Source organism: Miscanthus floridulus, chromosome 19 (genome assembly GCF_019320115.1).
Source record: "Miscanthus floridulus cultivar M001 chromosome 19, ASM1932011v1, whole genome shotgun sequence".
Lineage (NCBI taxonomy): Eukaryota > Viridiplantae > Streptophyta > Magnoliopsida > Poales > Poaceae > Miscanthus > Miscanthus floridulus.
In genome coordinates, this window is record NC_089598.1 from 90,991,001 (window position 1) to 91,011,062 (window position 20,062).

Consider the following 20,062-nt stretch of genomic DNA (forward strand, 5'->3'; position numbering starts at 1 on the left):
CCCTTTCTTTTTCATACATATATATAAAAAAAATTAGGTATGGGCCTCCCTTGGTGAGGCTTCAAAAATAATCGCATGAATCACTTGACCAGAAAATTCGTTCGCGCGTGGAGAGGAGAAGAATCGCCAAAGGGTGGTGGGTTTGGTGCTCCTTGGTCGTTCCTAGTCGACCTAGATATTTGCCTTTTTTTAATTGTAGATAGAGATACGTTAGTTTGTTTGTAATCTTTAATTATTAACTGGAAGTTCATTTTTTATAGTTTCACACTTATGTGCGTCACTATTTGTTCACAAGAGTTAGGTAGTGTACGTTGAGCCAACCACTTAATGCTACACAAATTTTGATGTGTGACATCGGAGAAACATGGCATTGGCTAGTTCACACCACAAACATTAAAATTTGCGTAGCATTATAAAATCGCAGTTATCTGCTATCCTATTATATGCCATGTTTATCCGATGGCCCATAGCAAAATTTGCCTTAATATTTTTGTTTTAGTTTCATGTACGCTAAAGTTTGCTCGTAAGGTCTATATGAAATTCAATTTTGTTATTGGTACATTGGATGTTACCATTTTTCTTACACATTAGATATTGTTGACTTATAGTTTCATAAGTTACAGTTTTTTGTAAGTCCCACGTACAAGCAATCAATTTTTTATATTACCGTTTGATTGCAAGCGCTAGTTGTAATCAAGAAAAGTCTTTACTTTGCTGTTTTAACTCTACTGTTTACTCATAAGAACTAGGTGATCTTGTTGAGCTGTCTACTTAATTTTCTGGTTTGTACTTGTCATACACTACAGTTCTTTCATAAATTCTACTGGTTTTTGTCATTCTGTACTTATATGTATGTTACTATTTGTTTGTAACAACAAGACGGTATTAGCATTACCACTTTTTCTTGTCGTTTGTAGTTGCATGTACGCTGCAATTCTTATAAGCCCTACATGCAATTGAATTTTGTGATTTATAATATTGTATATTGTTATTTGTTCTTAAGTGTTGGATGGCATCAAGTTGATAATTTAATATTGACCCTGTTAGCTTCTATGATATGATTTATATGTAAGCTCCACATGATTTTCTTGTCATTTGTAGTTTTGAATATTACCATTTGTTTGTTGTCGAACTGATCACTTATTTTTTATTGTTTTACGGTCGTGGCCCACATGTTAATGAGTTTTTATTGTTTATAGCTTTTTATTATTTCTTCGTAGGTACTAGGTGGTGTCGTCTTCACCACTTAATTTTGTCTTCTCTAGTTTCATATGTTACATTTTGTTAGTAAGCCCAACATGTAATCGATTTTTTTTGCTATATCAAGTTTTGTACATTACCATTTGACATTAAGCTCTAAGTGGTGTGGAGCTGTCAACTTTTTTCAATTTTAGTTTCAGATGTTACATTTTTTGTTCAAAATCCCTACATGCGATTGATTTTTTGTAGTTTGTAGTTCATGCATCACCGTTAGTTCATAAGCACTAGGTGCAATGAAGATTGCTACTAAATTAATTTGTTGTTGTGCTATCAAGGTAGCTACTTGGTTTTTTTCGTTTGGAGTTTTTCTGATGTCGATCAAGGTAACTACTTGGTTTTTTTATTTGGAGTTTTTCTAACGTCCTTCCAGTTTCTTGTGTCAACATTGGTTTTGTAAGCACTTCGTAAACTGAATCATCCATGTCATTTGTGGTTGTACATGAGTTAATATATCTGGTCTAGGTGCAAAACCAAGATAATGGTTACACATTGTGGTTAAGCTCCATTCATTACTCAATGTAACAGGTAATTTTGATTTCATGAGGATGAGGGGAATAACTATTACATAATAGATTTGTCAAGTTTCTCTTATCAAATTATTTGAAAAAAAGTGACCATGATTGATACATGCCGTTTTGACGTGTGTGTCATACATTTTTTTTCAAAAATAAGTTTATGAAAATGAAAAGAGGACAATATGTCAAATGAATAACACGAATGATACATAAGTGTTTGACGTCTAGTCTACCAAGGTTATTGGCATGTGCATTTCATAACTAATCTCTTATGTTCACCTCATGTCATGTAGTGCTATCTGCGAATGATGAGATGGAGACTATGGTGAAGGCGATAAAGCATGGAGCTTGTGACTATATGGTGAAGCCAGTACGCCCTGAAATGGTCAAGAACATATGGATGCGTGTGGTGAGGAAGAGCAAGAGTAATCCAAGGAACAAAGTCAGCAGCAGAAATGATAATCCTAGTCAAATGGTGCAATCTGTGGATGATGAGAATGGTGAAAAGGATGATGCAAAGCACACCAGGAAGCATTGGAAGAAGAACAGAAAAGATGGAGATGGTGCTAAAAAGGATGAGAACATATCGACCCAGAAAAAGCAAAGGGTCGAGTGGTCTAGTCAGCTGCACTCCAAGTTTGTGGAAGCCATCAATCACATTGGCATGGACAGTACGATCTTACTTTTCATTGATTTTTCTATCAACATGAAGCTTAATTAATATGTTAAGTTTGTTTCTAGTAATAAATCTTTTGTTGATATAATTGCAGAGGCTGTTCGGAAGAAAAATACTCGAAGTGATGAATGTAGACGATATCAGTAGACAGAATGTTGCAAGTCATCTGCAGGTTTTGGTTATACTCTTATGCTTGATTCCTATGTTTGAGTTCTTATCCACTATCTTATTATTAAATATATTTGTATCAAACTCGCTCCTGCCCAATTGCCGTCTCAAACTTAATATTTATGTTTGTCACCAGAACTTGTGTTTGCAACATTCTCATGGAACTTCTGTGTGCACCACATAAATAGTTCTAGTGCCATACACACATATGTTGAGTTTTGGCATGTGTGGAGAACCACAAACCCTCAGTGGCAATCACACATACATTTCTAGAGTTAATCAAACAGCAAAACATTTTCAGCTTTTGTTTGTGTCAAATTTTTCCCTTAACAAATGTACTTGTCTATGTTATGATATCAGAAGTATCGTATGTACTTGAAAAACTGGAAAGAGGGCACACTCAAGTACTCAGCATTTGTGGATGAACAACAAGCATGGCTGAATGGCAAGACACACGTTGATAGCAACATGAGTGTACCAGAATGTTCATCTACAAACATTTCAAATGATCATCAACCATTGGGCACAAGCATGCGCTTTCCTTCATCTCGTTCTGGCATCTCCTATGCAAGCAAATTGCGTGCCAGTATTTTGGGGTCAAACAAAGGTATTCCATTTGATCCTGACAGCTTCTTTGAAGAAATAGCAAGTGGTGAGATGTCGGCTTGTCATGTACCATTGCAGTCTCCTGAGTTGGCAAACCACCCTTCGGTTCAAATGCAATCATTGTCTACTGACCTAGTGGCTCCTTCGAGTCATTTATCATTACAGTCACCTGAGTTAGTGAACCAACCTTCAATTCAGATTCAGTCATCTTCTGTTGGCATGTTCAACCAAGTTGCCAGGGAGCCTCCCCAGTTTACCAGATTTAGAAACTCTAGCAACTCCTGGACAACTGGTGTGTCGTCCAGTTTCCATGAAATTGGTCAAAATGTTGGAATGTCTGTTGGTCCATCGCAAAGAAACAACATCTTCATGAACCAGTTGCCAAGACTAGTAGCCTCTTCTCAGAGTGTTCCAACTTCTAGAAATGAATATCAAAACCAAATGGCAGGAGTCATAGGGACAACAACACCAATGGTAAGCTTCAATGAGCAGGCAACCCTAGCACCATTCAACTTTGGAAGCAACGGAAGCTCTACAGTGATGCCAATTAACAACTTTGCTCCAGGTAGTTCTTTAAGCACTAGACCTGCATTGTCTAACCTTAAGATATGTAATTCTGTCATACTGACCCAAATGCCAAATGGTGGGGGTACAACTGGAAATCTCCCTGAAGGTGGTACCGTTGGTCATCAAACTGTTGGTGATCAAGAGAATAACAACAATCAACTCCCCGTGGCAACAAGGGAAGTGCAGATTAGCAATTATGTTATGCCAGCCCAGATGCTGAATGGTGGGGTTGCAAGTTGCAATCTCCCTAAAGGTAGCAACATTGATCTGCATCCTGTTGGTGATCAAGTGAATAGCACCAATGAACTTCCCACAGGAACAAGCGAGGCACAGAATGGAGCCATTGATGACATAGAGGCCTTTTTCGCCGATTGGATTAAACAAGTAAGATCTTTTTTTATCATTTTCCTGTCTACTTATTTCACAATAGGCTTTACATGTGTAATTGATGACTACTTAAGTGAGATTTATCTAACTCAACTTCTTTTCTCACAACAGGATTTACTCAACAATGATGATGCTTTCTTCAATGGGAACATGGAGTTTGCTCCGTGATGTAAATTTAATGGGAGGAAGATGTTTCTGCATTTGTGTGTTTTCCCATCTTGTGACAAATGGTTCTTGTGTGTTGTACATTGTATGTGCAAAATTGTGCTATTTGGAGTAGGCTAGCTAGGGCCTAGGAGCAGGTCCCTTCAGTGGAATCACATGTGTCATGTATTATAGCTATGCAGATAAGCTCTTGCATCTTCTGTAGGTTTCAACTTGGTGGGATTAAGTTTGGAGGGAGGTGTGGGTCTACCTCCCCTGCTAACCCGATCTATACAATCTTTGGTTCTGAATTTGGATCAGTATTTTTTTTCACACAGAATAACCTAGTTGTTCTTAGGGATCTTATCTTAATTCCTTGGGATCATAAACTAGGTAATGTCAGATGGATCTAAGTTTGGAGTATGTGTTGGATAGCCATACAATTACTGTTATTTTCTCGAAATATGGATAGCCCTAATCTACATGCGAAACAGAGAGAAAGTGTCGATATAGCGCCACTGTTCCTTGCTGAGCTCAACAGAAGAAGCAATACAGTTAAAAAACAGAAACTGAACCAAGAGTCCAAGACTGGCTTGGTCTGCTGGCCAGAGGCCTGCACGATCAGTCGATTCACTGGTCCGGTCAGGTTTGAGTCCCAGCATCTACACCTCCCCTTCCTAATTGATAAAGGGGGCTTGCTTTGTGTAAGATTTAGCAGTTTCTGATGCTTAGTGCGTAACTTATTGATTTTTTTCACCTTCTGTTAACTTGCCCTGTTGATCATCATGTGTAAGAATACAAATTCCTTTTTTGTCCTTTATTTTTTTCCATGGATCCAAATATTTGTTTTCCCTGACTGTAACAGCAATGGCGCCTTGTCAGGAAGATGTTTCCGGCATGTCCTGATGATACTGATCAATCCATCCCTGAATGATGTCAACTTCTTGTCTCCTTTGTTCTATAACCCAGTCCGGATCACCCTTTGTTGAAGATCTGAAGTCTAAATGATGTGCACCTGATCACCGTGACAAATAACTGCCAATAAGTGAATCGGGGGGAAAATGTTGCTACTACAGTCTTACATTTTTCTTTCTGCAATTTATTGCTTACCTTTCTCTGTGACAAGGGCAATGATACTGGATGAGATGTTCTTGAGCACCCTGGTTGCAACACAAGGGAAAGGGCATTACAGATACTCCAGCGCATTAAAAATGTTTCTGAAAGACTTAAATTATGCTGATGAATGATGGGAAATAAAAAGAAATGATCAGATAGACTTACCCGCCTCGACTCCATGGGTCTCGCATTCCGTTGGAGAAGATGATGTTGCTCCCAAACCTCTTGAGCACCTTATCAATTTTCTGCAGGAAAATGTGCAATGAAGCACCATATGAGCATTTGATACGTACCAGCAATTGTTTCCACTTATGGTTCATTCCTGCAAACTGAAATTCTGAAACACCACTTACATATCCACTGTATTCAGTTGTGATCCAATGCGGTCTCGGTCGAACCCCCCAGCTCTCGAAACATTCATCTGACCTTTCATCATAGGTGAAGGTGGATGGTGGGAACATGCTTTCGTTGGAGACCGTCATGGGCATGATCATCTCTGTACAGGCCTGCAAGTACAGGAGTATGTTACAATCTCAGATTCTCATTGTCGTCACTATTCACTAACATGGTATTACTTATCTCTCAGGTTTTACCTGCCATTGCCAGCCATCGAGGCCATGCGGGTCGTCTCCATCCTCTATGTTATTGCAAGTCTGGTCTCCTGTGTAGTTGTAGTACAAGCTCGCCGCTGCGAATGCCTTTTCCAGGATATCTGCGCCTGAGGGAAACCCATCGATGATCTTGCACATCTGCAGATGTTTTCATGTGAAACTTCATGATGGGTAGAACTGAAGTGCAGATTCTTGTTACAATGATGCAGGGTTCCGTCTGGCAGACAGTTCTGAAACAAATGCTCAGAAGAACCGAAGAATAGTTCGTGTGGCAATTCTTAACACTTCATGCTATGGTTAATTTTTTTGACATGTGGGTAAAATGGAAAACCTCCTTGACAGGGTAGGCAGGCAGATTCTGCAGGAAATTGGCTGGGGTCGGATAGTCCACCATGGCAGTGTAACTGAACGCTGTCCACAGCCAGTTTCGGATTGAATAAGCGTACTTCACTGTCCTGAAATTTGAGTGAAGAAAAAAAAACTAATTTGAGCTGTACTGTATTTAAGGTATCATTAATTTTTTTTTGAAATAAAAGGCAGAAGCTCTGTCGCTCAATTAAGTAAGGAGTAAGAGTTTTATGTACAGGAGGCACCCCTGGTGCCAACACTACGGTCGTAAGACCGGAAAGGAAAGACATGTCCCATGCCTCCAAGAAAACAGAATAAATGGTTAGTCATCATCAGTTCATCGGTTTAGCTTAGCATCCTTGTCATGATGATTAAACACGCCTGTTGTATTAGTCATCGAATGATGTATATAAGCCACTAGAAAACCTATAGCTGCTTGCGTAAACATGATAAGCTTGCAAACAACTATTATTTTCCTGCTGTGTATACTATCCATCCCTTGATTGCTGCCTGCAAGTCACCTCATTTCTTGCCTAAATGTTTGGCTAATGCTCGACTTACTTGCACTTCACGCAACGCAACCCATTACTCAAGCATTACTTGCAGGCAGGAACCAAAACCAGTAATTCAGCTTAACGAGCTTACTTGCAGACTCTGAAAAGTTTGCTGAGGTCCAGGAGCCCATTGTCTGTGGACCCCCTCTCGTCCAGGACATCCCAGGTTCCCTTGATGACACTGAAGCAGTTCAAGCTCTCAGACTGCATACATTGGTTGCAAGCTACAATCAGTCAACATCTTAACAAGAAAAATGGCAATTTGCTGCTGATTAGGACAATGACGAAAAAGCATCAATCTGACAAAGATGTCACCAGTACTCTAGCAGTACAGCTACTTGGGTTGCTTTTTGCCTTCTTTACGCTCGGCATGCTAGAAATGGCAGCTTCCTTTTTTAGAAAAACACTCAGGTGTTTCAGAAAAAAGAAGAGTTCTCTGAACCGCAATACAATTTTCATGTAGGTCGAAACGAGATTTGCAAGCACCTATTGCTAGTAAACTTGGGAAGTTATGTGACTCAAGTAAGCCTAATAATGCACAGTTTGAGTATCGCAATCGAGCTAATAAAACACTGAACTATCAGTCTTGACTCATGAGGACCTGATCTAGCTGCATTATTGGCATGTACCATTTCAATCAATTGAATTAATTTTCCTGTTTGTGAACAATACAGAGACAACTGAGAAGGAGCAAGGTGTCAAGTGCAGGTGCAGCTATAACCAACTGAAAACGCTGAGCGAGCGCTCACTGGTCCTCTAGCCGCCTGCAGGAAAGACCGAAAGACATGCTAACCGATGTGTCCTTACATGAGATTAGTGCTATTGATTCAGAGCCCACGCTACAGGCTAGCAGAGTAGAGTGTCCTGGAGACCTGGGCACACAGGTCAAAAGGTGTCGTTTGCCGTACGCTATCCGGGACATTGAGCAGATATTTTGATAAATTTATGTCATCAGAAGTCAGATACAATTAGAAGCTGTCACTGAACCCGGACAAGAACAAACTTCAATCTTTAAACCCTATATATACAGAAGCATATAATTTTGTTACCTTGAAGTCCTGCGAGACCGCCCATCTTAGAAGCTGCTCCACTGGTGGTTATGTAGTCGAACTGCAGGGAATTGGCGCGGAGGACGCTTACTGCCCCAATGGTGACGTGGGGGTTACTTTGAGCCTGAAACCAGGGAAGTCCAACAGCTGTCTGAACAAAACAACGGAGCATCAGTGTTGAAGCTACAACCCATATAAACAAAAGAGATGAGTTAGTTTTTTTTAAGTATCCCATCAACCACGTCCTTAATCGGACCACGCAAACAGGTACATACACAATTGAACACGCCCAACGGCCCTCCGTATATAATATACTACCTAAATAAACAGGCAGGATCATTCACTTGATTCTTTTCTTCTAGGATAATTTTAACAGGATCCAGATCCGCGTCCCAAGGAAACATGACAAGTAGTACATGTTCATTCATGTGCATTCCTGGCAAAACAGGATAGATGGCTACGGTGTAGTAGTCCCGATCAAGATCAACAATGGCGTAGCCCAATAGGCCGGGCGTTTTTGACTTACTCCGCCGTATGAGCCGCCGAAGACGACGACGGGAGCGGCCTCGGCGGAGAGGTTCTTCTTCGGCTCCTGATGAGGATGGCGAAGTCGGCGAGCGCCTGCGTGGACGTCAGGTAGCCCAGCGTCTCGGCCGACTTGTACGAGTCGTTCCCGAACGGCTTCGACTCCCCGTAGAACCGGTGCTGTTCATCAATAATGACGAATTTGCAATGGAGGAAACGGTTTCATCAAAGCTCAGTTGCTGCAGCGTTAGGAAAAGCACGCGCACGGTTCAGACGAGCTGAGAAAACTAGTGCTTGAGTGATGCTGGATTAGTGTGGTGTTTCTGTGACGGTTTTTTTTTCTTCTTCTTCTTCCAGCTCTTGTATATGACAAAGCAATGCTAACGTCAGCAAAGAATATGTCAGGTCAGTGTTACTGACAGCGAAAGATTTGTCTTGGGTAGATGTGGATTGTGGAGCCGAAGATGTGGTTTCTAAGTAAGCAACCATGGTTACAATTACAAGTTGGTACGGTACCTCGATGAAGACGAGGAGGGCGCCGAACTTGGGCGCGATGTCGAACATGAATCCCGTGTTAGTGGCGAACCACTCGATGTCGCCCTCGTTGCCGGTTGTAGACGAACAGCGGCCCGGCGCCGGCGTCGTTGCCACCGCTGGGCCTCCGCCAGAAGGTGTCGTTGAGGAGGTACTTCTGGCGGAAGACCATGGACGCGTTGGGCGTGAAGGTGAAGTGGTCCAGCTCCTGCGCGAAGTAGTGCGCCGTGAAGGGCTTCTTCGCCGCGGTACCGTTGGCCGCGCCGCTGCCGCTGCTGCCATCGGCGGCCGCGGCGACGAGCTCACCGCCGCCCCTGATGCTGCTGCTTGCCCGCTGGCGCTGCAGAGCTTGCAGGTGCAGAGGAGTGACGGCCGGGAAAGCAGCAGGCTTCTTGGGGGTGGAGGACGACGGCCGCGCTGCTGCTAAGGTTGGTGCTGCCGAGAAGGACGCGAGGAGTAGCAGAAGTGGCAGGAAGCAGGCGCGCAGAGGAGGCGTTGACGATGACCAGGCAGCTGGTGCCGCCATTGTTTGCCGTCCTCTCGTCAGTCGTCACTCTTGGTGGGGATTTTTAAAAGGAAGGCGCACGGGCGGGAGGGCGGAGGAGAGTCAGACGAGGACGATTGTGCCTTGTTTTTGAGGAAAAACACGATTTTGCCTTGTGATTGACGGAGGAGGTTGTACGTTTGGCCCGGTGACTCGAGCGAAGTTTGGGAATTTCGTAGCGGTTTTGGGGATGGTGTCGCCCGGATTGGCACGAACACGAAACGGTTGTCAGTCACCGCCTTGGACCGTGTCGCCTAGCTGCTTCTTGCTTACGCCGCGTTGTTGTGTTGAAATCGTAATGATTCCTTTGTAGTTGTAGGTATCTTGTGCGCCTTGCTTTTGTAAAAAGGTACGGGTATTGCACTATGTCGAGGCAAAGTGCTCTGTGTCGTCCTAGTCGTGACACTGTTACAGGACAGTGGGCCGGCCAAGCGAGTCGATACGGTGCGTTCGTTTTCACATCCGACGGCCGAGAACGACCAGGAGCAGTGCCCCCCTGTCTGTTCAACGATGGCGCTCATGAGTGACGAGGACCGCGCCCCGCGCATGCATCGTAGGAGATGAGCTGGTAGAAAACTCTTTTTTTCGAATACGCAAAAGATCTATGTATCTTTATAATTAAGGTAGAAATATTTAATACGGACAACGTGCTTTAACGAGCGCCCTTTTCAGGGGAGTATTCGGCTAGTCTTATCAGCCAGCTTATTCGCTGGCTTATAAGCTATAGTATAGTATTTTTCTTTCTTAAAAAATCAGACATACAAATTAGCACCAGCGGCTTTACGGCCAGCCGAACAAGCCCCAGGATTACCGCAGTTGACTGGACACCGAGCTGGTAGAAAACTCACTGTGCTGCGCATGCATCTTCAGTCAGCTGGAACAGTGCAACAACGACGGCGACGAGCCAGCCGACCCGAGGTGTATGGCCCTGCGCGACTGGCCCGTAGCATCACCGGCCATTCCTGCCAAGACCAGTCCTCATTGATAGTGGAAGGCGCGACGGTTCCTTCTGGGAGTGCGTGCGCTGGGGCATGGCATGGGCCAAGCGTTTGGGTGCAAGAAAAGTGCTTGTCCCTGTTGAAGATGGTGTGCGGACTGCGGTGAAGCTCCGGTGCTCCTAGGAAAAACAAACGCAGGGGAGACGACGACGCCAACGCGGCTGCGGCGAGCACACATTCCGGGGGATTGGCTTCGTTTTCGTTTTGCCCCGCCGCCCCGCCAGATCCAGTGGAGGAGCGCCGGGAATCCTCGCGGGTCCACCGCTGTCGCCAGTGTCCGCTGCGATAAACACCAGTGCGGCACACGTCAAAGGTGGTTGGGCTGCGTGCGGGTGCGGCAGAGGGATGGATGGATGCGTATTCGCCTGCGATTTTGAGTGTGACCATGACCGGAATCTGGAACTGCCAGACCGAGGCTCGTTCGTTTCGCTGAAAAAAAAAAAGCTAAAATACTGAGAAAAAAAACACTGTTCTAACTGAAAAAGATGAATTATAAAAAAAACGAACATGTCCTGATTGGGTTGGTTGATTACCTGTGCTAACCAGTGACTACCGAGTATACTGACTGATGAGTGGATAGCCGCCTGATCAATGCCGCATACTCCCACGGACAAATTTTAAATAAAATCAGGCACAATTCTGCTAGACACAATATAAATCCGGTCTAGTTATTTGCTCCCATGTATGTAATTTAATCGCTATAGTAAGATTTAGCCTGTGTTTGGCTATTGAGGAGGCAAGTCGCTATATAAATGGCACAGCCCACAATTTAATACACTGGTTTCAACCCGTGAACAAGGTAAGATGTTTGGTTTGAGAAATCTCTCTATTTTAGATGAATGCATCATAAATTTATTCTTCAAATTTAGTAAAATATTGACTTCATTCTTTGTACCAGTAGTAAGACTTTATCTCATTTCTGAAATCAAATATAATATTAGTGTTTCTTTCGTCTCCAAAGGTTGTATATGCTTCCTTCCTTAATCCTTATCATCAATTGAAATTAATACGATATTCTACCGGTTCATTCAAAAATTTTGCACAGGCCATACTCCCTCCATGTTCCTAAAAGAAAAGGTTTGGGTTGATCATTAGCAATATAAATCGTGAATAACTTTTAAGTTGTTGAATTTGAAAATATGAAAACCATATTAATAGATTTGTCTTGAAAAATACTTTCATAAAAATATACATATATCACTTTTCAATAAATATTTTTTATAAAAATAAAAAGTCAAAGTTATGCTTTGAAGATCGTGTCGCCGTCCAAAACAACTTTTTTAGGAACATAGAGGGAGTATGGTAGCACGGCCGTGCTCCTTTCCCGCTCTAACAGCGATATCCATAGCCAATAAGAGAGCTCATAGTAAACAGAGTTGGAGTATACATTTCACCATTTGTATTTATACTAAATTTGCAAGCCTCTCGTTAATATGTGTGTATGCCTTTATAGTAAGAAAACCATGTCCTCGTAGTCTGAGGGTCATTTTAAAATAATGAGTATTTTGCAGTGTATGTATAGGGGTGAGTATGTCGAGTTTACAAGTTTAGAGTATGTTTGGATCGTGAGTGAGATATCGATGACGTGCAAATATTCCACTTTTATATCTTAGTGTTTGTTTTGGAGACATGTAGGATATAGAAGCGTCCTAAGAGAAAATATTCCTCTAAGATATTGTTCCTCCTCCCTCCAAAATTGAGGCCGATTCATCCCTTCCTGACACCTTCAATCTCCGTTTGCACGTTGATGTCCTCTCCCTTCTTCCTCCTTCGCGTCCGAGATCCACCTCTACCACTAGTCGATCCGACCATGTTGCGGCATACCCCTGTTGTCCAAGCACCACTATTGGTCGGGCTACGCCAAGTGGACCACTCCACACCGCCATCGGTTCAGCCTACTGGTGCTATTCAAGCCCCATTTGTGGCCATTAGTCGGGTCATGCTGGTCGGGAGCCTCTATCCTACCGCAAGTTGAGTTACATCGGGCAGGCCCCTTCGCTCTACCACGAGCTCAGAACAAGGTGACGCACGCCAGTCTCTGGCCCCATGCCCTTGACAGCTCTTCCCTTCTCTAGACAAGGCTGCCATGGCCTTCTTCTTTGTTTTGTGTGGCCGAGATCTTGGGGCCACGAACGGTAACTAACAGATCTGGAAAACGCCATTCATCGTGTCCCTCCCTAGCCCTGCCACCACCCTCCCTGGTCCTCCTACTACCAAACACGATACACACACGTATGAATAGGATCATCTCATCCAAAAAAAAACTAGGATGAACCAGTTTGCCATACCTCGTCCATAAACCAAACACTACCCCAGTTTTCGATATCACTGACGGTTCAAAATCCCCCTTCACTGCCGGATTTTGAACCGGCAGTGATGCTCGCTGGCTACTACTGCCAGTACTTCACCCGGCAGTGATAAGGTTTAGAAAAACAAAAAAAAGCAATCCAACAAGCATGCTGGCTAGAGCATGCTCGTTACCGCCGCTGCCGCCACCATGCTCGCTGGCTACCGCCGCCACTACATCAAGCATTTCATCCAAGAAAAAAATTCATACATCACAAAGGACGGATTCAACACATCAGAAAAACTCATCCACAAATCGATTCGTGCATCGCAGACGAAGGAGAAGGGTTCAACACATCACAAATCAGCCCATCCACGGATCGATTCGTACATCACAGATAGAGGAGCAGGGTTCAACACAAACAAAATAACTCATCTACAAATTGATTCACACAACATAGAGAAAGGTCCGGCACAGCTCCTCCGCAGGTCCGGCACAGGTCCACTGCAGCTCCTCTCCACACCACAGATGTAGCGCCCCTTTGTGCCCCCTTCAGCTCCTAGAAACCACACGAGGTGAGCCGCGCGAAGAGGCAGGTCATTAGGAAGGCGCAATCTACGGACGGAGAAAAAGAAAAAAAGCGAGGACGAGGATAGGCCAGGGCGACTCACCTCGGATGGGACCTTCGACTCCAGCGCATGCGCTCTAGGCCTCCATCCGTGGAGCTACCGGAGCGCACGGAGATCTGGGGAGGAAAGTGTGGAGGCGTGGGGAGATCTGGGGAGGAGGAAGAAGCCGCGCCGGGATCCCGGCCGCTCGCCGGCGCCCACGACGGCCTCGCGCCCGCGGCGGCCTGATGCCTTCGCCGCGCCGGCTTCCCGACCGCTCGTCGTCGGCCGCAGCGAGGTGGATTTGGAGAAACATGAGAGAGAGGAGAGAGCGGGGAGAGATTCGGCAGAGAAACATGAGAGAGAGGAGAGAGAGCGGGGAGAGATATGAGAGAGAGGAGAGAGAGCGCATGGATTCGGCGGCCGCACAGTTAACTAGGATGAATTAAAATTTCGGGTCCGAAGCTATGGATCACTGCCTGTCTGTGAGATGCAACCGACAGTGATACACATCACTGCCGGTTTTTATTACCAACCGGCAGTGATAATATATATCACTGTCGGTTTGTTTGAAAATCCGGCAGTGATAGTTTTTTTTTTTCTTACGAACCGGCAGTGATGTATTTATCAGTGTCGATTTTAAAATTCCGATAGTGATAGGGTCGACAGTGACAGCTGATTCTGGGGTAGTGAAATGCAACCGGCCTTAGTCACATCCTTTTTCTTTTAACACAAAAAACTACGAAGGCAGAGCATGGATCTAGTAGGTTGGATAGGACACCTCTAATAGTAAGAGTCATGTACCACTCTTGAATACAATCTCATCATGATGTATACCTACATGTGAGAATCATGTAAGGGTGTTCCCAACAGATCAGCTACGTTAAGAGCAGCTGCCATTTCTCGTCTGACATTGAGAAGAGAGGAGGCTGGAAAATATGAGTCCCTAGTCTAGCACGGTTTCTAAAGAATCTAGTCTATGCTCTCCTAGGTCCATTCGTCTTTGCGTCAGTTTTTTGCTTTTTTATTCTTTTTTGGTGCTAGGTCAGCTAGCGAAGTCGCTAGCCTCGCTAGTGACGCCCTAATAGAGAGAGGAGCTATTTTCCATACATTTGGGATGCACAAAGAGCTTAGCTCTTCTATTCCTATTAGTTCAAAGGATTTTTTTTTTGTGAGACCTAGTTACAGACGCACACGTTTACATACATGAGCGCACACTCACCTCTATGAACGCACGCACACACACCCTACCCCTATGAGCACTTTCGAAGAACTAAAGTCGGACCGGCAAATCTCAAGATTGACGAAGTCACCACAGGCGTCTCGCCTACCACTGAAAGAATAGCGTCGTTAAATCCTGAAATAAATCCATGAAAATACGAGCACTCGTGTCAAGTTAGAGACTTGAACCTGGATGGACAAGTGCCACTACAAAGAACCCAACCAACTGAGCTACGTCCAATTTACTAGTTCAAAGGACTTCTTGCTCTTGCTTCTCTGCGTGACATCTAATACTGGGTTGGAACCGGTTATTGGAGGTATCTTAATGCTAGTTTAGAGCTAGCCATTGAATATACGCTAACTGAAGCTATTTTATTTATTTATTCAAGTCCGGCATGGGATCCGTGGAGCCAAGGGCGATGGTGTGAATGATCCCAACCTTTGACCTAGAACAGCAAAAGGGAGACAAAATTTAGAACAACATCACATGAACTGCTCAGCTCAAAGATACTCCAAAATCCAAATCCGCAAATATATTTCTGACAGGGTCCACCGTACATTCTTGCGAGAAATAAACAAGAAGATCAAAAGCAATCCCGCTTCATGTGAAGACAGAGAGACACCAAGGTCATGTTTAGTTCCAAAAACTTTTCTCCAAAAATGCTACAGTAGCCATCACATCGAATCTTACGATATGTGCATGAAACATTAAATGTAGACGGAAAAAAAAACTAATTGCATAGTTTGGTTGAAAATCGCGAGACGAACGTTTTGAGCGTAATTAGTCCATGATTGAATACTAATTACCAAATAAAAACGAAAGTACTACAGTAGCCAAAATCTCAAACTTCACCCAACTAAACAAGGCCCAACATGCCGAGCACTCGGTAGAAAAGTAAAAAGTTGTACCGTACACCGTAGCTATAGTTGTCGGATACACTGGCCACAGCAGGCAGCAGCTCCGTCCCCTACTCGCCGTGTCGTGGATTTGTGTCTGCAGACACCAGGCAGGAGATGCGCCGCCGCTGCAGCGGAGCCGCAACCGGCCAGTCAGTGCTGCCTGCCACCTGCCAGCCACCACGTTGCGGCGCAGTTCTGGCCACTGACAGTTGACGCACCAGCAGCTGCATCCACCGTCCGAAATACTCGAAGCTCCAGCCGGACTACCGGACACTTCTAGCCTCCAAATGTCCGGACGGATATCGACCTAGTCCGTCTCTCTCTGTCTCACTTCAACTTGTAAGTGTACCTCACCCTCGACACCGCATCCGCCGCTCCTCGTGTCCGGATGGATGGCCGCGTAACCCACCCCTACCTCGCAAGTACACCCTAGCCCCCACTATGCCCCGTTCCTTCCCCTTGACCCCCTTCTCTCTCTCCGCGTGGGCGGGACCCCGAGCCAGCCTCTAGCTCGCCGCGCCACCGTCCACCGGTCCCCAGCTCTGCCACGCCCCATCCCCTGGCGCCCAGCCGCCCGGGCCGTGCGCCCATCACTCATTGTGCCCCCATAAAACACTTGCAACATGAAACACTTAGATGCAGCATATGTCGGACATACTGTTGCAACATATGTGTGAAAATATATATAACATCTAGATAAAACACATGCAACATGTGTGTAAAACATATACAACATCCTGATAAAAACACTTGCAACATGTGTGTGAAACATATGCAACATCCAGATAAAACACTTGCAACATGTGTGTGAAACATATGTAAGATCCAGATAAAACACTTGCTGCAACATACGTCTGAAACAGATGAAATATTTTTTTAAAATGCTTGTAACATACCACTGAAAAACACTTACAAAAATATGCAATATGTGCTACATCCCGATCTACTTTTGCAACACGCATATGTAACAATTGCATCATACATTTGAAACACTTGAAACATACATTTGCAATATAGGGGAGGGGAAGGCCGGGGCCAGCGGCGAGCGGCGGCGCGCGAGCACCACCAGCACCGCCCATGTGAGTGGGTGCCCTTGGCTCGGCCGGGGAAGACCTAAGGCGCCACGGCACTGCGCCCCAATGGCCATGGCGCGGTCAACGACACGCCCAATGGCGATGGGCGACGGGCGGACGACGAGGGAGCGAGCGGCACAAGTGATTGGGACGCAGGTGAGCGGTGCAAGGAGCGAGGGTGCGTAGCGCAGCTGACGATTGGGGAAGGGCACGACACGGTAGCCCTATGAGTGCGCGGAGAGGGAAGGGGCAAACGGATGAGCGGCCACGCTACTTCGAGGCGGCTGAGCAGTTAAGCATGTGTGGGAGTGGGGATTTGTTTCTGAGATAGGGCCCACTCCTGTGGAACCGCGTCTGGACGGGAGTCACGGAAGGACGCCTGTGTTGGATCATTATCGAATCATAAGAAACATTCATTACTACACAAACTTTACTGGAGGCGGGCGTTTTCGGTTTTCCACGGCGGGCAAAGCCGTCCGCCGCGGCCTAGAGGCCACGGTAAATCATGGCTTAACCGCGGCGGGTGGCCTTGCCCGCTGCGGTTAGCCGATTTATCGCGGCGGGCGGTGTAACGTGCCCGCCGCGGTAAATATACTTTTACCACGACGGGCACGTTAGGATGCCCGCCGCGGTTAATCGTTTAAAAAAACAAAAAAAAACCAGGAACCTACCGGCGAGCCCATTCTTGAGCCCATCGACGAGCCCGTCCCAGCCCAATACTGGAGCCACCGCACCTCGCTGGATCCGCTGCAGGGGTCTCCTCCTCGCCGGATCCGCCATCGGATCTGCGCCGACGTCGCAGGTTGGGGCCGTCTTGCCATGGATCCATGCCGCCGCCGTGTGGATCCACGTCGCGGGAGCATGGAGTCGACGCGGCCGGCCTGGATCCGCTGTCGTGTGGATCCACGTCGCAGGGAGTCGACGCGGCCGTCTGGATCCGCCGTCGTGTTCCCGTCCCCGCGCCGCGCAGCACCTTGCCTATGAGAGAGAGAGAGATGAGGGAGGACTGAGAGGAGCGAGAGGGTGGGAGAGAGAGGGAGAGACATACCGGGCGCCCTAGATCCACCGCAGACGCCGCCGCGCAGGCCTCGCCGAGCGCGCCTCGCTGCCGCCCTACCTCGCCTCATCTTGCCGAGCGCCGCCGCGCGTGCCTCACCGCCGCCCTGCCTCACCTCACCGAGCGCCGCCGCGCGCGCCTTGCCGAGCCGAGCGCCGCCAGGGAGAGGAGGGGAGGGGGCACGTCGCCGGGGAGAGAGGAGCGGAGGGAGGAGGGCCGCCGAGAGGAGTGTAGGGCAGGGGAGAGAGTGGTGCGGCGCGAGAGAGGAGGGGTAGGGCAGGGGCGAGGGAGAGAAGTGTGGTGCGGCGCTGAGGACTCACAGTGAAACCCTAGGCTCTTGTATATATACGTGACCTCGGAATTGGACCGTATCTGGGCTCTGGATCGGGCCGTATTTACTGCGGCGGGCCTTATAAAATGCCCGCCACGGTAAATATGGTATTTTCCGTGGCGGACATCTTAAGGTGCCCGCCATGGTAAATCGATTTACCGTGGTGGGCAAAAGTGCCCACTGCGGTAAATAAAAATACCCGCCGTGGTAAATCGTGGGATTTACCGCAGCGGGCAAAAATAGGTGCCTGCCACGGAGTGCAAAAGTGCAACGCTGTGCAAAATCGTTTATGTAGTAGTGATTTTCGCTAGATTCATGTGAATGAAACACACTGCACGCGCAGCTCACAAGAGACATTCTCATGAAATGACTTGGTATCCAACAATCATACTATGACCCACATCCCTACTCTGCAGCGATAGTGTGAGAGACTACGGGCCTGTTTGGGTTCCTTGGGCTCGGACTAAAGTTTAGCCCTTAAAATGGAGGGCTAAAGATTAGCCTCTTGGGGTGTTTGGATACCACGTCACCTTTTAGCCCACTTTAGCCCACCTTGAAGAGATTAATGGGCTAATAGAGGGCTAAAGATTAGGTGTCCCCCTAGCCCTCCTGTTTGGATTCTAAACGGCTAAAAGAAGATGGCTAATCTTTAGTCCCTTGGATCAAACATGCCCTATGACTTGTTTCATAGGGTTCTCTCGAGCTCTCGCTCCATGTTATAGTACCTGAAGAGTCACAAAATATGGATTCTTCGTCAGACTCTTAATTTTTTCACGAGGAGAGAGAAAGACGGTTCCTAGCGTTACTATAGTTACGGTGCAGGAGCAACTGAGAAGTTGTAAACAGGCCCTATATAGCAAGGCAACTTCGTTGGTTCTAGCATCAACTAGCGATAATGTAACACGAAGTTTCGTCTCATGTGGAAGGGGAAAGGGCGCTCCGATTGCAGAGGTCGACGCTCACACACAACTGGTCCAGCATATGAAGCCTTCCTCTCCCTCTCTCTCCCAAACGTTGCAAGAGACTAAAGAGTGAATTCTTATATGCATTAAAACAATAGCAATCCCTATATGCCATACAAAAATGGGCATTTCCTTAACACCATTATTTTAGTTTTCATTGACCTGTTTGTCATTCGGTTTCTCTTAGGTTCTATTTGGTACATCTTTTCCAACAGTTTCAGAGTTGCTTTTACCAAATTGGTGAAAATGGAATAGCTCTTCAAGTGGAGCTCCTTAAGATCCAATCTCACAGGGGTGGACGTTAGGTGGAACTAAGAGCATCTCCAGGAGTAGGAGAAAACTTTAACCCAAAAACTAGTTATCGGGAGATATACAAAACATGTTTTGAGATTTCGAAAGTCTTCTCTCTAGCTGAACGAGAAAATCCAATCCCCAATGAGAAAACTAGTGGATTGGAGGAGGAGAGGTCTCCCCTTTATTTATGGGGTGAGAGACTATGATTTTTTTTATTCAAGGTGGGAGACTATGATTTAAGGGACTCAGAAAATTTTTTTCTCATTAGGGTTAGGTTTGGGGAACTTTTGGAGCTACAAGATCTCCAAAAATAACAGTTTTTTCCTCATTGGGGGTTAAGAAAGGGGGACTGCCGGAGATGCTCTAAAAATATCTGCTTCTCTCAGCTCTCTATCCAAGATGTACTATAAAAAGTTGTTTTATCAAGCGTTTTTTTTTCTTCCAAAAAAGCTCTAGCTCCACCTGTGTAGCTGAAGCAAAAAAAAAAAAAGCTGCTATACTAAAAGAGGCATTACTATTACTCTCATAACCTTTCATTCATGATTCATCCAAGAGTGTTAAGTTTTTCTGATTCTGATGAGAAGTGAATAACTGAATTGGCTTTTCACCTTTGTCATCTACTTGCCACTGTCCCTGTGATCGTCCTGTGCGTTATAAGGAATTTTTTTTTATTTTTTTCATAGAACAGATGTTAACTTGTCTTGACTGTAACACAGCAATAGCACCT

At 45.7% G+C, this 20,062-nt stretch overlaps 1 protein-coding gene and 1 pseudogene across 1 annotated transcript; one reads left to right on the forward strand and one right to left on the reverse strand.

Moving 5' to 3' along the window:
- The first annotated feature begins 2,097 nt into the window (after positions 1-2,097).
- Positions 2,098-4,347, forward strand: LOC136526354 (two-component response regulator ORR24-like). Its single transcript, XM_066519047.1, has 4 exons — positions 2,098-2,446; positions 2,546-2,550; positions 2,980-4,176; positions 4,291-4,347. Exons 1-4 carry the CDS (start codon positions 2,098-2,100, stop codon positions 4,345-4,347), a joined length of 1,608 nt encoding a protein of 535 aa, XP_066375144.1.
- A 704-nt stretch (positions 4,348-5,051) lies between these two features.
- On the reverse strand, positions 5,052-9,864 carry LOC136527925 (uncharacterized; annotated as a pseudogene).
- Positions 9,865-20,062: the final 10,198 nt, after the last annotated feature.